Genomic DNA, 16,960 nt, shown 5'->3' on the forward strand with positions numbered 1-16,960 from the left:
TTTCATTGCCTAATAAGCAGGAGGACTGGATCCAATGTACGCTGGCCATTGCATGTCACTGCTGCCTGCTAGCTTTAAAATATGTTGTTTAGTCATCTGGGTGTTCTGTAAGTACAAGTGACAGCATGGGGTTTATCTGAACGTTCCAGAGGACGAGGGTTAGTAGAAAAAGGTAAAGGAGTGTTCTATAGTGAAATCTATTGTCTCAATAGATTTCTAACCTCAAACTTTTGAACCTCCCAACTTGTTGGGATACTTGAATACTTGAATTTTAACTATGTTTGTTTCTGGGAGAATACTACACCGTAAGTATCTTCTGCTCTTATGAAAAAAGAACTAAATTGTTTGATATTGTGATAACTGTCTATTTTAGTAGGTAAAACTGGTAAACTGTGAAGAGGTTCTTAGTTACGATGCTAAGTAAGGGGTAGTACTCAAATAAGAAAGAAACTTAAAACTTTTTTAATTTGTTGGTCTGATTTGGAAGCAGCCCTATGAGATGTAGTACAGTCATTTTCTAGTGTGTTCTGTTAATTAAAATTCAGGAGGCATTTTCCTGTTCCCTGGCTTAACTCAAGTTCTTGCTGTGCTTTTGTTCCATATCTGAATAGATGTTGTTGAAAGCCAAAGTGTAAGGGAGAACTTTTCAAAGCCAGCATGACTCACTGAACGGTGAGAATATCACAAAGTGTACAGGCAGCTGTGTTCACAAGGCTGTTTGAAACTGACAGTTAACTTTTCAGTGGAAGGTAAGCATGAAGGTTTTTAACTGTTGAAAAATCTGCAGTAACTTCATTCTAATATGAGATACTCCTCAAGGTATTTGTACAGGTTGGCAAGCAGTGAGGAGAACAAAAAAGGACTAAGTGAACAAGAGAAATGGTTGATACTGGGTAAATTAGAAACAGTTTGCTGTAGCTGAGTTGTTGTGAGTATATGTGTTCATCGGACTCATAGTGAAGTCTGTAATTTTAGGTGGCTGATAAAAGGTGTTAAAATGAAAAGAAACTTAATATTGAAACAAGTTTAACTATCTTTTATGTCCTAGAGTTAAAAACGCAAAAAGCTTTGGTTATAAAGGTACCTTCAAACAAAACACCTCTGAAAATGGTTCTTAGATCTTGAAATAAAAGTCTATTGTGGTATCATAGATATAGAAACTTTCATTTTGGTATTTATACTGTATTATGAACTGTGGCTGGAGGACATAATTTACTTACTGCATGCAAGTAAATTTTTAGAAAGCTTGCACGTTTGAAAATGTAAGTACATCTATTAGGGAAATACTGCTTTTATTTATTTTATCTTGAATAGACAAAAATCTAGCTGAGCACTGATCTGAGTATGTGAAGGAACTAAGTGATATTTTTCCTCTTTCTTCATAATTTCCATTATTATTATTTAATTGCATCTTTGAAGTGTTATGACCAGAGAAGAAGGTTACAGAGAAGAATTTAGCTATGACAGAATGCCAACTTTGGAGCGGGGAAAACAAGAGAATGGAAATTATATCCCAGATATCAAATCCAGTGACCTTCAGCTGTCAAAGAGGCTGCATCCTTGCTTTAGTTACAGAACATGGATATTTTCTTTGCTGATGGGAGTAAGTACTTTAACTGACAGTATTTAAAAACATAAGTGAGGTCTACGTGCCCAGCAATCTATTCTGTTTCACATCTTTTGAGGACAGAATTTCATCAATGATAGTATTGAATATAAATATTTGTAAAGGAAGAAACCGTATTTAGCAAATTTGGAATGTAGTAATTCATTGACTACTAGTATTTGGATATTTTTTGACTAATCAGAGGTGCTATATGAAGGCTTATTTTATCTTTAATATTAATAATATAGCATAAGCAGAGACTAAGTGTAGTAGTGGTAAACATCAACCCATGTGTGTATATAAGCAGTGTCTTTTGATAAAGCATATAAAGTATACTGATTATAGGCATTCTTTTAACATATTTTTAACTATTGAATGTCCTATGGCTGCCGTGATAACATTTTGGCATTAAAAATATATGTGGTACTTGATTACCACATTCATCTTTCAGGGTTCAATAGCCATGTAATTATTTGGTATATCATTGTGTAATGAGGTATATACTTTGTTTCTTACATGAATGTCACAGTGATTTGAATTTTTGTGTCACTGCTAGAATCACAGGGCACTCATCATATGCTTCTCCAAGTTCTGAGCCAAGTTAATTAAACTTCATTATAGCAATTAGAATTTGATCTTTTCTTTTTCTGTCAGCTAGTGTGTTTTGAAGCGTAATTTTTATGAACAGTGTGACGTGTCTCACTGTTAATATAGTAATTGCTTATTTTTACACAATGAATGAACGTATTGCCTTATTTTTGTGGATACAGCTGACTGTTTTTTCCTTTCTGACAGTCTGCAAAGCTTGGATTTCCTTTTGTGTATACTCTTACATGGAAAGAGAGCAAAAAAAGCACTGTCTTTCTTTGCATTAAATTCTCTCAAACTTAATTGTTCAAAAGGACAACTGTCTGTCATTGGATTTTTTACGGAGTTTTTATAAATGATTGGAGATACTAATGTTTAATGATCATTTGCTGAAGTCATATTGTCAAGAAGAATGAATTTTATGGATAAATGAAAATGCAATTTTATTAATAACTAATCCAGTAAATTCCAATTATGCTTTTTTCTGAAGAATTAGAGTGGTTAGTCTCTATCAACTCCTCTTAAAGACAGTGTCTAGAAAAGAAAGTATGTACTCTGAACAACATAGTCATAGTGAACAGAACAGTCTAACTCAGGGAGCAGTTGCAAACTGTAGAGTGACATCAAAGTGGCTGATAGTATGAGATGGTTTTGCGCAGGAATAACTGGATGAGCTTCAAGCACAATTTCAACTTGTGGTCTATAAATATTGTTCCTCGAGTCTGCCAGAATTGTGTGTGTGTGTGTGTGTGTTTATACACACACATACACTCTCCTGATTTTCTCTCATTTTTTGACAAGGACTTTTTAAAGACCCCCCCAATAATTTTCTACCGTGAAAACATGCCCAAATAAAACAAAAGAGCCATTCTGTCTCTTATCTTCCCCAGCCCTTCAAAGAAATGCCTTCTCAGAGGAATGACAAGGAAAACAAAAAAAAGTTATAGAAGACAGTGATCATTTATTTCAGGGTGTGTAACTATCATAGCTATGAAATAAACAGAAGAGTTATCAAGGAAACAGGAGGAATTGAACCTTTATGGGTATGCCACTGGATGAAATCAGGAAGAAAGTTTGGAGAAGTGTTGGAATATAGGTGGAAATTTCTTCATTAATGTATTCTAACTGCTTTTATTGCTATTCTAGTTGGCAGTAGCGCAGTTGCCCATATGCATAATGAATGTTGGTGGAGTCAAGCACCGAATGCAAAGTGGAGGCTTAGATGAAGTTTCCGAAACATTTTTACCACTAACACTGCAATTACATTTTGAGTATTTTATTGAGGTTTTTTGTCATGGGAAAATGCTTGATTCAAACATAATTATATTCTTCTGTATTAGGCCTTAGTAACCAACAAAACATCTTCTTCAGAACTCAGCATGTTTTGATGCTTTTCTTCAAATTTATACACACAAAACCTCCATTTTTAAATGCCCATTGGTTGCTTAATTTGAAAGGGATTACTGATTTCTGTCTGACTAGTTGCTTTCTAAAAAGTTTTTTTGTATAAACTTACCTTATTTGTTGCTTTGCAGACTTGCCTCCTTATTACTTCTGGATTTTCATTATATCTGGGAAATATTTTTCCGTCTGAAATGGATTATTTACGTTGTGCAGCAGGTTCAGTAAGCATTCTTAATTATTTGCCCTGACTGTTTGACAGCAGACTCAATAGTATATAATTTTTGTCTTTTATTCTCTCTGTCTTTTTTTAGTGCTAACCTTCTTCATGGAAGATTTAATTCTACTTAACAGTTCCTTAATGGAATTTCATCCCATGGTTAAAGGAATAGCAGTTGTCATAAAGACAACTGGTTTGTGCTACCATTTTTTGTTAATCAGCTCACCACTGGCATGTAATGTTACTCTGCTTGAACAGTTTTTCTGTGTTTGATGTTAAGAAAATTTGTGTTGCTATGTTTTTGGGGAATTTTCTGACTAAATGCAATCAGAATGTATTTCAGATTGTATTTCAAAGTATTAATTTTTCATTTTATTTTGCTGTAATATCTGAGTATTGAAGCAGACTGAAGTGGCTCTGCAAATGAGCTGTCACTTAGGTTTCCACCACAGGTGCTAATGTTGAAGCCTTTTTTTGAAGTTAATATCCTCATGGATGAGTTATTCTCTGCAACATTATTAGTGTTAGTTACTGAGATATCTGTGCCTCAAATCTTGTCTCTCTGAACTTTGTGTTTTTTGAGAGTTTCAAAAGATCTGGTAGATGAAGAAGGTCATCACATGGGGTTTGAAAGCTTTGCAGTGGATGAAGGTGTGCACATTTGGGTTGTCTGTGTGTGAGGAACGTGTTAGAGCTCCTACTGCAGATAATGGAGTCAGTGCAGTTGCAAGAGTCTAGAGAGCTGTAGAGTCAGCTGGCCACAAAGTGTCTAGTTTAGCATGAAGTTGACTTGCTCTCTAGACTTTTTTAACTATCTTGAATAGTAGTAGGATTCAGTTGCCTAAACAGAGTCTGGTAGTGTTCTAGAGACATTTGGGTATCCAGGACAAAAAAAGATGTTTTAATTCTGTTAAATAAAGATCATTTAGGTATTAAAGAATTGCTGCCAAGAACTTTATATGTCAGTATTAATCTCATTATGGGGTTGTATTTGTTAAGCCATCAGTGTTCAGATGTGTGAGAAGATAATTAGAATTGTGGTGTTTCTTGCATGATTTATTATTTAATATGGAAAAGTTTTTAATAATTTTAGTATTTGTTTGTGTAAAATAGAGTTGGATCTGTAATGGAACTATATCTGTTGTGGTGGGGAACAGCTAAGGGATAGAGAAATTACTTTGTGAAACTTTTCACTTATGCATGATTTTTCCACGTAGCTTTGCTCTCCCATAAGGAAACAGTTCCTGCTGAACATAGTGGAGATCCCAGGCACAATTCTTATGAGTGTAACTTGACTTAACAGATTTTCACAAAGTTCTTCTGAGCTGAGTTTGGGCATATTTTAGTTTACTCAACCATGACGATGTCTGTTCAAAAGAATGTGCAGGCCCAGTTTGGGAATAACACTGGTGGTTTTTTCCTACTCAAGGATCTCAGGCACTCTACAGTTACTTTAAACTAACAAAGACATGAAATGCCTCATGAAAGCCTTTCTTTCTTTCTTTTACTCATCACCTTGTGCTGGGTAGTTAGTCAAAACTGAGAGATGTGGATGGTATATTTAAACCTCCTGTAATCCTCAGACTCTCATTGTAATTAATGAGCCCAGGCAAGAGTGATACATTTTCTTCAGACTTTCTGATCTGTTTGTCCAAGTTAACTGAAATACGAGTTCAGACACATAAAATACATCAATAGAAATATATATAAAAGTCTTTGTGCAGCATATCCCACTAGTCTTCTCTTTTAATTTTCCCAGTGTATTCCTTCAGCAGTTGTGAGCTTTGCTATAGCAAGGAATAAAATTAATGTGGTAAGTATGAGATTTTATTGTCAATTAATCCCCCTGTGGTTAAAATGAGAGAGAAACCTATTCTGAAACTTTTTTTCAGATACCAAATTTTCAGATTCTGTTCGTCTCTACATTTGCTGTTACAACAACATGTTTAATTTGGTTTGGATGCAAACTTGTCCTCAATCCGTCAGCTATAAATGTAAGTTACCCAAACAATTACTAATTGTGCCACATTTATCTTTGTTAAAAAAAAAAGTGGGGGGCATGAGGTGGCTGGCAATCACATGTAATTATTTGCTATCAATATCCCAGTGTTCCTACTTGATCTGTGAAGAGACATCATCTAACAGTAACTTTACATTTCTCTTTGCCCAGTGTTAGTCACCTGCAATAATATTCACAAGACATCCTTGGTTATGTGATTTTAATTCTTTTCATTTGCCTATTGCTTGTCCATACTACATTGTTGATTACTGAAGAAAAGTAAGTCAGAATAACTGTCTACAAAGCTGGCTCTGAAGCTTTTTTTTTTAACTTTTCATTCTTGAGAGTAATTCATGGTGCTGACTTGCTCTCCTCTTTGAAGGATACTCTTTCAATGAAACAGTTCACTGTTTGGCGTTTCCCTGCCAGCTGTTTTATATTACCCATGTGGTACAAAGAAGATGCAGAATACCATCTCTTAACTATTCTTTCATCATCATATTTAATTTCCCTTCTCATGGGAAACTGCACAAGAAAATAATACTAGGTCTCTGATTCACTGCCAGTAGTTTGAAAGGAGTAAAATTCATAAAAAGGATAAGTTAATTCAATTAAGTCAATTCACATTTAACATCCTCCCCCCTTTATAAAAGACCTGGGTAATTCCTCTTTAGTGTTACTCATGGTGATATGTATCTCCACAAAATAACTTTAGATAGATAAATGGAATGCAAGATACAAGCCATGCCCTAGATTGTGACTGTGTGATGCCACTCCAGGAGGGTGCAGTGCCGTAGTTAGTTTGCCAGCAACATGAGGGATGTGATGTGTAAAGCATCCCAGCTGCCACTCTGTTCTGTTTTTAATATCTGGTGCCGGTTTAGAGCAAATTGGATTAAGGTTGTGCTAATCTACTACTTTCTACTCAGTGGTGCTTGCCTGTTCCTTTGTCATGAAAGAGGATTAGAGACACAGCTAGTTTGGTTCTCTGCATCTGGTGATAGATTTTATGTACAGTGGTAGTTGGAGAGAAAATTTTCTTCAGTTTTTAGAAATCTAACATTGAATCTCCCTTTGTTACAGATGGTATAAAAAGGCACTTACTTCAGCTTCAGCTGTACGTCTTTTTAAGAAGTAAATCCAAGAAAACTAACTCAACTCTGAAATTAGAATGAGATATTTTTACTTTGTTCTAAGGGTGTTGAACTGATCTTATGAGTGGAAGAATCTGTCTGATACTCTGGACATGTTGTATCAGAAAAAAAATTCTGGAAAGATAACATTCTAATTTATTTACTGTTACTTTTTCAATTTTTGTTATTTACTTTGTACACCTAGGACTGAGATAGTCCATCAGTGTAGTTAGAGTTCCAGATTCAAACTTGTATATCGACTTGACACTGCACTGCCAAGTGTGATGTATTGCCTTGACAGCTCACATCAGTACCACTACTGTATCAAAACACATCTAAATAATGGGAATTTGTAGTCTGAATTGAATTGTTCTGAATTGAATTGAATTGACAGCTCTTCTTATGTCAAATAATGCCTGTATTCTTCATTGTAGCACTCTTCTCTAGGAGTGTACCACTATGACATTTATTGCTGTTTGTGGTTTTAGTACAACTGCACAATCTGTTGTGTACAGCAAGGTACACAGTTCCAATTAAGATTTCCTGAGAAAGGGTGAATTTCAGTGCCAAAAAAAGCTTCTCAAATCTTCCACTCATTATCTTTTTTGAAAAACATGTGCTGCAAGATATGTATCAGAGGAAAACTGAGAGGTGATCATTTACAAAGCAGGTCTGGCATGAGGGAACAATGTAATTGTGTTCTAAGTCATTGAACAATGATTTGCTATAATTGTGTAGGTTCTGAATGGAGTCAGTTCTCCCTAAACTTTTGGTACTTTGCCCCAGTGGCCTGACTGAACTACCAAGTGTTTTCTTGGGCTGCCAGTGGAAAAATACAGTGCTTTTGAAGACAAGAAAGGAATATCCACTCAGCCTAACTTGCATGCCCCATGTTTACCTCTTTTCATAAGAATAATAAGAAACAAAAAGGAATGTTAAGTATTGCATTCACTAATTTGTCTCTTGAATATGAGCAATGACAGAATCCATGTTTTTGCATAATAATGTAGTCTGTGAGACCTGTGAGAGTTAGGAAACCGTGAAGAATGTTCATCAATGCTTTACTAACACTAAGCAGGGCACAAAACTAGGATCCTTGGCCCTGTTTTTTTGACTGTGTTTTTATTCGTCATCCAATATGATATTGCACCATTTAGGATTGCAACATAGGGGCTGCGAGCCTGTGGCCCTCTTTTCTCTAAGAATCTTCGATGATTTGCTGCAGTGTTCTGGTTTCCCATGGAAGGGCCTGCAAAATGCAAATGTACCGAGCAATTGCTTCCTTGTCATTAACTGCTCTTCTGGAAGACAGTGATAAAATCTTAAAGCAAAATATTTCTATAAATGAAGTAAATGTTTCTTTTTTAGGTTAGATATTTTGAGTATTATATAGGCAGCTAAGTCTTGTTCTTGCAGAGCCAAGAAAATGGTTAACAAAGTATCTAACCAACAGATATGTCCAAATGTCACAGAAAATAGACAGCCTGCTGGATACTGCTAGACTCAGCCCCCTTTTTGTTTTTACTGTGAAAGATCTAACTCGTTTATGTCTGGCATTTTACTAACAGATAAATTTCAACTTGATTCTACTTATTCTGCTGGAAATCTTCATGGCAACTACTGTGATCATTTCAGCTCGGTCTACTGAAGACTGCTGTGCAAGAAAGAAAGTAGGTACCCTTAAGGATTGTGTGTGTGTGGGGGGGGTGTGTGTGTTAAACAATATTCCAATTTTGCTGTGTTACATACATTGAGAATTTACAGGCAACTCCACCATATAACTTTGCATGCTAAAACTGTATGTGAACAGTAAGTAGAAATACCATACTAAACAGTGATTGCCTCTTCTAAGAGTGCAGTGAACCTGCTGCAAAATGACCCGATGCAAATTATACAGCACATGGGATTTTTAATACCGTATGAACAGGCATGGCAAATACTTTATTTCTGTTTTGTAAAACAAAACTTAATGATTTGTGAAACATTGGAGTACTGTGACTTCTGTGTATGCTAGCAATACTTTTTTGAAGCCTGATGTGGAGAAAGTATTTGTCATGTGTGCCAATTTGGTGGAATCTGGACAATAAATCTTGGCTTCAGGATTTGGGGCTATAGATAAAATTTTCTTTAGTCAGAAGTGCTCTCCCAAATGCCACCCTCATTTTTCTACAACAGTTCTTCTTTTAGGTAATAATCCAGGAAATGTGCTATGCCATTTTGTGTTCCAATGGAAATATTGATTAATAAAGTCATGTAGTGTCCTGCATTCCTTTGGTTGCTGTTAATCCACATCTGTAAAATCTGAAGGATCAGCAAGAAAGTGTGGTTTTGAAGTTGTAAAAGGGAAACAAGATGGCAGTATCTTATTGTTGAATGGTGGCTGTGGAACAGCTAATCTGGGACTATTTAATTTGTTTTAATGTACTGGATGTGGTCTGAGATTGGAGACCACCACGATGTGTCACTGTCACCTCTTATGGGCCAACCAGATTGTTGCATACCACTGTTAGGATCTTTAGCAGCTTGTACAAGATATTAGAAAGATATGCATTGCTTGGTATATTTTTGATTATGATTTTTTTTATTCCCCTTTAGAATACTGCATATGACAGTGCCATTGTTTTGAGCAATGTCAGCTTTCCTGCTCGAGTTCTGAAGTCATACTCAGTAAGAAAAGCATTGGTTTCTTTCATTAAATCAATTTGTTATTTCATTTTTCTAAGTGCTTTAAAGCCAGGAAGAGATCAGTGTAGGTAAGAACTGAAAGAATAAAGACAGAAATGAGAGATATATCTTAAAATGTTTCCTTTTAGTGTATTGTGAGATAAATAACTGCCATTTATAATAGGAAGGAGACTACTTAATAACTTAAGGATAAACAGGGTAAACTTAACCGTTGTTCTGCAGAGCTAATAAATGAAAGCATAAATATGTATAATGAAGGTGATCTTGTTTTCACTTCTGCCAGCTGGTTTAGATTTGAAAAACAATGACTTCCTACATAACTAGCAGCATAAATACATTTTATTATTTCCAGGAAGCTCCTTTCTATATGCAAATAGGAAAGTTTGCATTCATTTTACACTATTAATAATTTGTATGCTCTTTTTTGTTTCAGGTAGTTGAGGTGATTATTGGAATTTCATCTGTATTTGGTGGAATAATTGCTTTGAATATGGATGTTCTAGTCGCAGGTCCATATCTCTCAGTAACATTCTTTTGGATATTAGTTGCTGTAAGTAGTGCAAATGGAAAGTACTCTTTTAAAACAATGTCTTTATTTTTTTTATTTTTTTCAGTTTTCTCCTCCCTGCTGGAATATTTATTTAGCTCTAATACTAACTGGCAATTATTGCTTAGCAAATTAATTAGCACTTCAATATACTTAATATATTTATGCAATATTCTTGGTCTGTTTTGATTTACAATACATTTGTTCTTATAAAACGTTCTGATACATTTTCAGTCCTCAGTTAAGTAAAATGGAAACGAGTAATAAAACAAGGGTATTAGAAGTGAAGTGTTTTCTCCAAAAAATCATAGGTTTTAGAATATTTCAGGATGCAAAATAAAAAGGTGAGTTTAGTTTCATCATGGTGGAATCCTTAGAACATCCTGTTTAACCTTTCAATCTTAACTGTTTTAAAAGCCTTGGACTGTGATTAGTAACTCTTATCACTAGTAACAGCCTGTACCCAGGAGCAGTGGAGTCATAAAGGATGCTGTGTCACTCTGCTTGCCATGAATGAACTGATTGAGAAACAAGAGAATGACCATTAGGTTTATATATGGCTTCTGTGTCTGTAAAATCCCTCAGCATGAAGTGGAAAAAGGTCATAAACAAGCTTTTCAGCATTCAGAATTCACAAAAATAAAAGCTGTGACTGGTCTGACTTCCTATAACTCAGTTGTAATTTTGTAATTTTCAGGTAGATAAATACTTACTTTGTTAAACTTTTTTGTTTAGTGCTTTCCAAGTGCTATTGCAAGTCATGTAGCTGCTGAGTATCCAAGTAAATGTTTGGTAAGTGTATAGAATTCTTGTATTTTTGTCAATAGAGTGGAATAATAAGCAACCCTGCTTGTGATAGTGGGCACTACCCAAGTTTGCTCACTTGTTTTTAGCTGAATGTGGCAGCAGTATGTAGCTGGAGTGTCTGAAAGGAACTCTGGTTGGTCCTTTGGAGGCTTAATTCCACCAATTCTAAAAAAGAAATCAAAGGTTTGTGTTTGGGGTGTGTGTGTGTGTGTGGTGTACTGTTTTTTTTTGGAATAGATACTACTATAGAAAAATTACATGCCTCATATGGTATGTCCAGAACTGCTTTCAGGCTTGTGAGCTGAGGTTCTCTCTTTCCCCATCTCCTTTCATTATGAGCTATGGTTTCTGAAAGAAGAGCCTTAGGTGTGCAGGCTGCACTGGACCTAGAACCTATTTTAAACAAACTCCTCATTCTCATGACTAGCAACAAGGACTAAGAATATTCAGTGAAGTGTATTTATTCCTTGACTGTCCCAGATGTATACTTTGGGCTTCTTACAGCGCCTGTTCTAAGTAATAGTCATGCAATCATATTTAAATGAGTAAGGATGCCTGACCACAACTGAAGTCGGAATATAATTCTGTAGGGGTGATATTTGAATGAAATTAAGCTGCTGTTGTGTGGCAATAAATTCGCCTCAAAGCTTTCAAATTTATTTGCATAAGTTTTTTTTAGGTTATAAGTCTTCAATATCTGCTGTTAATTTTCATTATTTCAAATAAATTGAAGAATAAATACTTTTATTCTGGCTCTCTAGATTTGGTATTACTTCCTCTATATGCATATGGAAGGCACTTGTAAAATAAAATAAAAACCTTGTCATCTGTATGAAATGGAAAATGAATTACAAACCAACAATGTTATGGCTAGAAACTTAATGTGTTCAAAGCTTGCTTCTGTATCTCCATGAAATGTGGATGGCTCTTAATATTTGTCTCATACGTGTAATCTTATGCACTTTTACACACTTTTATTATGCTTTCTTCAAAGAGATACAGCTCACAAACCAGTGTTAACTTTTTAAATTTTTAACATCTATTATCTTATTTTTTAGGTTGAGGTCCTGATTGCCATTAGCAGTGTTACCTCTCCATTGTTGTTCACTGCTTCTGCATACTTATCCTTCAGTATCATGCAAGTTGTTGACATCTTTAAAAGTTATCCACCTGCTGTTAAAGTATGTATTTTTATGCAATTGAAAAATGAACCCGTATCTATTACAGTAGCAGGACTGTAGCAAGGAATGAATTAGGGAGTATATGAAGGCAAGGTACTGCATTATAAAGATTGATTAGTATGTTACAGAAATTATTAAAAAAATATTTAACTTATAATTTAAAGTATGTTCCATTTATTGGCATCCTGAAATTATAGATTAGAGCAAAATCCTATTTTTTTAAAGACACAGTAAAAAAAATATGCACTATACTAGACTCCTTGAGGTTTTTTTATAAATGTGTAGTATTTCAATAAAGATTCTAGGTTTACTTGAAAAATACTTTTTTCTGTTTCTTAGGGTGTTTACCAACAGTTGGGATTGTAAACTTACAGCTGGATTTATTCAAAGCCTGGACTGGGACAGAAAAGAAAAGTCTTTACAAATTTAAAGTGCATGGTTTACCCAGCTCTGTTCTATTTCTAGACGAAAAGATCACTTGAAAGATGACATTTTCTTAGAAGTTATTAATCTTTTCTGCTTTCAGCAAACTCAGACACTAAAATTTTAGTTGAAACTTCTTGCTGAAATGAACTGTAACGTATAGTTTGAGTTAAAAAATCTAGATATGAATCTTAAGGGTGTGGAGGTGGTAACATTAAAAATATTTTATTCAAGTAGTTAACAACATATGTCTATTTTCAGCAATCTTACGATGTACTCCTGTTGCTTCTGATGTTGATGCTGCTAATTCAGGCATGCCTTACTATTGGAACTGTAATACAGTGTGTAAATTACAAGACAAAAATGAAACTACAAGATTCATCATGGACAGCATCACAGGTTAAAAAACAGGAATACAGAACAACAGAGGTATGTGTTTATACCTATTATAAAATCTGAAAATATGTATTTTAAAATATTTTTTTTGCTTATGTTTGGTGGTACTGAATTCAGATCACAGTTAAAAGATGCTCTCTGAAGCTGTGAATTTTATAATAAAAAGATAATATTTTGCTGGTTAGATGATAACTGTGAGAAGTTACCAATCTGTGACAAGTCCTGTTACAAGAAAACCATCTGTAAGGTTGAAGCTCTCTTTTGTTCTAATTTGTAGTGTGGGCTCCCAATTACAACTGAAAATGAGGTCCACCATTGTACTGAAATAAAATGTTAGTTCTGCATAATCATTCTTTTTGTTTCAGAACGAAATCACAGAAAAGATGATGGGCCTTGCACAACTGTTGTGATGATGAGAGAGGCATTTGTTAAGAAAGAAGTGTATTTAACTCTTTCAATGCAAGCAGAAGTTTTGGACTGTGGAATGAGAATAGTTGTACTCTTCTAAGGCCTGCTATGAGGGGGTGACTTTACTAAGCCAAGTTACCTCACTTAAGTTCCCTAAACTTCGAATGGGAAGAGTTAAGAGAATCTGAAGCATAGAAACAGCAATGGTTAAGATGAGTGAGTGGCTACCTGTGCTGGACAGTATGAAACAGTGAGCCCAGGAGCATGCCTGGAATTCCAGGTGTTTCCATGTCCTAATGATGCTACTGAAGGTGGTGATAAAAATCAGAATCGAGATATCCCTTCATTTCCTGCCTGCACTCACATGTGCCAGCTGTCCTTTCAGAGACAAATTTGGAACAGGTTTTTGGAACATGGTGATAGTGTTACCCCTTTTCACGTAATTGTCCAGGATTAGAGTCCTATTTCAGAGATTGGAGGATCTCAGCTTTCTTCAGTGTGTGTACATTAACTATATTCATCTCCTACTACAGCTGTGTAGCCCTTAGACTTTCCTGACCTCTGCTGTACAGAGCCAAGCACTGTATCCCTAATGACTCTGAGAGAATAACTCAGGCTTACTGCTTGGGCCAGTGCTAGAAAGAGGGAACTGGATTCAGTCCCTGCTCTAGGAAGAGCATCGGCACTGAAACAGCACTGGAGAGAAAGCACTGGAAGCAGGGACTGAAATCTGTCAAGTCAATGTACAGCTGGTAATGGAAAGTGGAAGCTGGGGATTTATGCTCCCTCAAACTGCTGAGGGCATTTGGTGTAGGTTGCTTATTTTTCTGGATCTATGTCCTGAGAGTTATGTTCTCTATAAAAGATGGACAGCAGCACTTCTACTCTTGCAAGTCACATTTTGGAGCATAGTCATGCCATGGGTAAATGGATCTCTTCCAGGGATTATTTATAAAAGTATTCCTAATTTGTGAGTAATTGAGAAGTTGGGTGTGAGTTAAATGCTAAAAGAAGCACTTTTTCCTCAAAAGTAACACGTTTTTGCTTACCTTTTAGTACCTAAACACATGAATGTTACATGTGAAGTTGTAGGTCCCTTTGGTTTCTCAGAAGTCTGTGTTCTAGGGCAAGGCCATAGTTTGCTTGCACGTATGTAGATAAATATTGCTTCATTTGCACCACAGAGGGTTGCTTCTGACTTTGGGATTAGAGATTTAGGATTCAGTCACATTTTAGCAAAAATCTTGAAAAAATGTTCAAAGTAACATGTTTAAAATGGGAATTTGGCCAATTTTTTCTGACCCAAATGTCTCAAGTATTACACAGTTTACACTATTATATTTTTATACCCTAAATGTAAAGTCTACAATGTACAAAACCATACAATTTACAACGTACTGCATATTTTAATAGTGCTTTCTACAACTATTCACATTTGTAGTCTCCTGACTTCGCTCAGATACTCATTTGCTTGAACATCAGTTTTTAACCAAAGCATATTTTCATGTTTACATTTGTCAAAAATTTGTTTATTTTTAGGTTTCCAATAATACCTTAAAGGATTTTGACAAGGATAAAGCCTGGAAAGCTGTTGTGGTGCAGATGGCTCAGTAGTTTGGATTCTACAAATGCAGCCAATACAGCACAATCCAATACAGTACATCAACTGTTTGAATTAAGGTTTAAAAATTTCTCAATTTTTAAACAGTGGTATAGTTACAGCAGCAAGAGCCATGGAATAACACAGTAAATAATGTGTCTTCTAATAATTTTGAAATATGTTGATAATATTTTTAACACATCTCTTTTCTGTTGGTATCTGTAGTCTACTGTTGCTTTAGAAGATACGTTTAGAAAAAGGTAATGAGTCACATGGATTTATACTGATGGCAAAGTAAAATTTTATAATAGGTAGTAGGCTTCATATATTTGCAAGAGATTGGTAACTGCAATTATGCAGTCAATGTGACTGATAAATGCTTTTGTAAAGTTATGAGTACAAGTCATAATTGATGTTTTTGCTTATACTTCACTTTTGTAGGAGTTATAAAGTTGTTCTGCATCTTATTGCTTTTATATAAATAAAAGTCTTTATTATGTGGAAACTCAAGAATGTGGATTGACATTCTAATTGGAGAGGTGAAAACAGAATAGTCTTTCCCCTTCAGCTTCAATTTCTGGACTGCTAAAGGGGAAAAAGGCTTTTTCTGAGTGCTGAGGCACAAAAGCTACTAGCCAAAACAAAAAAAAATGGCAAAGAGAAGCAATCAGCCAAATCACAGGAGATACTGATACTAAAACAGTTTTTTGACATATGAAAAGTATTTTCAGGTATAATACTCTTCATTTTTTTATTTTCATAACTATCTTGAAAACTTACAGAACATAGCTGCCTTGAAACAAGGGCCATCCCCTGTACAGATTGCCATTTCCTCCTGACTGAACTATGTATGATCATGTAAATTCCAAATGCTATTAGAATTTCCACGTTAATAGGCATTCTGATGTAACCTGGGTGATAGCTGATGACAAGGTGGTGGGTTTTTTATTGTTTTTCTGCTTTTATTGTTTTATTGGTGGCTTTTGAGAGGTTCAGTCTTTATTAATCTTAAACAACCCAGATAATTTGTTTAGAGCTTGCTGCAAGTCTTACCTCTTTGCTTTGGAGGAGGGGAAAGAAAGAGAAAGCTATGTAGAGTGTGTAGGGCCCTTCAGGTACTCTAGCATGTTTTCTTTCTGTGTTGGGAAAGCTGACAATTGTAGTGGATACTCTTTCAAGTTTAAGCAGCACTTGTTAAGAGCATGTATACAGCAAACTCTCTGTACACCTAAAATATTAGGCTGTGCCTTTGGTCCGGACTGCTGCATCAACAAGAGGCTGCAGCTGCTGTTTCTTCTGATACCGGTGGTACTTGTGTGAACATTCTCTCAACATGACAGATAAATAATAGTATATCTGCTACAATCTTACCGATTCTATAAGGAGGAAAAGTTAGTGTTTGATAGTACACTATTTTTTAAAAAGTTGTAAAGAAATAGTGATAGTTCTACCTAAACGTCCAAATGTGAAACTGGAAAAAGGCTGTAGACAGTGTAGAATTTTTTTACGAATCACTGTAAAGTGAAAACATAGTAATAGGTAGAATAGTGCAAATGTATCTGAACAATTTCCTTAATGATTTGCTCTGTGTGCTAGCACACTTGGCCTTTGTTTAACTGAATTTGTATCTTCAAGAGATTATCTATGTCTTTCCTGACAAATGGTGATTGGCTTTGGTTTCCAGAAGGTTAAATATAAGTAGATACTACTTTTAGAACTGACTTGGGTGAGAAAAAAATTAATGGGAAGTTGCACAGCTGATGGAATTTCCTTTCCACAAAATGCTTATACTAACAAAGCAGACAAAGGGACTTTAACCTCCTTTTGAGTCAAATGGTTTGAGGTGCTCTCCCTAATCATTGAGAACCATTTAAGCAGTTCTTGAGTTTTGTTTTGCTGTCAGTACTGACTAGGAAGAACTTAGTGACAATCTATATAGTAGGGAATATTTGCATTTCTCTTGCAC

The 16,960-nt window shown here is 35.3% G+C and overlaps 1 protein-coding gene across 4 annotated transcripts; it reads left to right on the plus strand.

Moving 5' to 3' along the window:
• MLC1 (modulator of VRAC current 1) lies at positions 1-15,806 on the plus strand. Of its 4 annotated transcripts, XM_071552555.1 has the most exons (13): positions 1-172; positions 612-749; positions 1,420-1,603; positions 3,730-3,819; positions 5,575-5,628; positions 5,708-5,809; positions 8,516-8,617; positions 9,543-9,614; positions 10,066-10,182; positions 10,915-10,971; positions 12,045-12,167; positions 12,852-13,019; positions 14,934-15,804. In XM_071552555.1, the coding sequence occupies exons 3-13, from the start codon at positions 1,424-1,426 to the stop codon at positions 15,006-15,008; spliced, it is 1,140 nt and encodes a 379-aa protein (XP_071408656.1). In that variant the 5' UTR covers positions 1-172; positions 612-749; positions 1,420-1,423; the 3' UTR covers positions 15,009-15,804. The 4 variants fall into 4 exon arrangements, with proteins under 4 accessions (XP_071408656.1, XP_071408659.1, XP_071408658.1 ...); XM_071552558.1 differs by lacking the exon at positions 5,575-5,628 and having other exon boundaries at positions 18-172; positions 5,723-5,809; positions 14,934-15,806; XM_071552557.1 differs by lacking the exon at positions 612-749 and having other exon boundaries at positions 18-172; positions 14,934-15,806.
• The last annotated feature ends 1,154 nt before the right edge of the window (positions 15,807-16,960 follow it).

This window comes from Pithys albifrons, chromosome 3 (genome assembly GCF_047495875.1).
Source record: "Pithys albifrons albifrons isolate INPA30051 chromosome 3, PitAlb_v1, whole genome shotgun sequence".
NCBI classification, from domain to species: domain Eukaryota; kingdom Metazoa; phylum Chordata; class Aves; order Passeriformes; family Thamnophilidae; genus Pithys; species Pithys albifrons.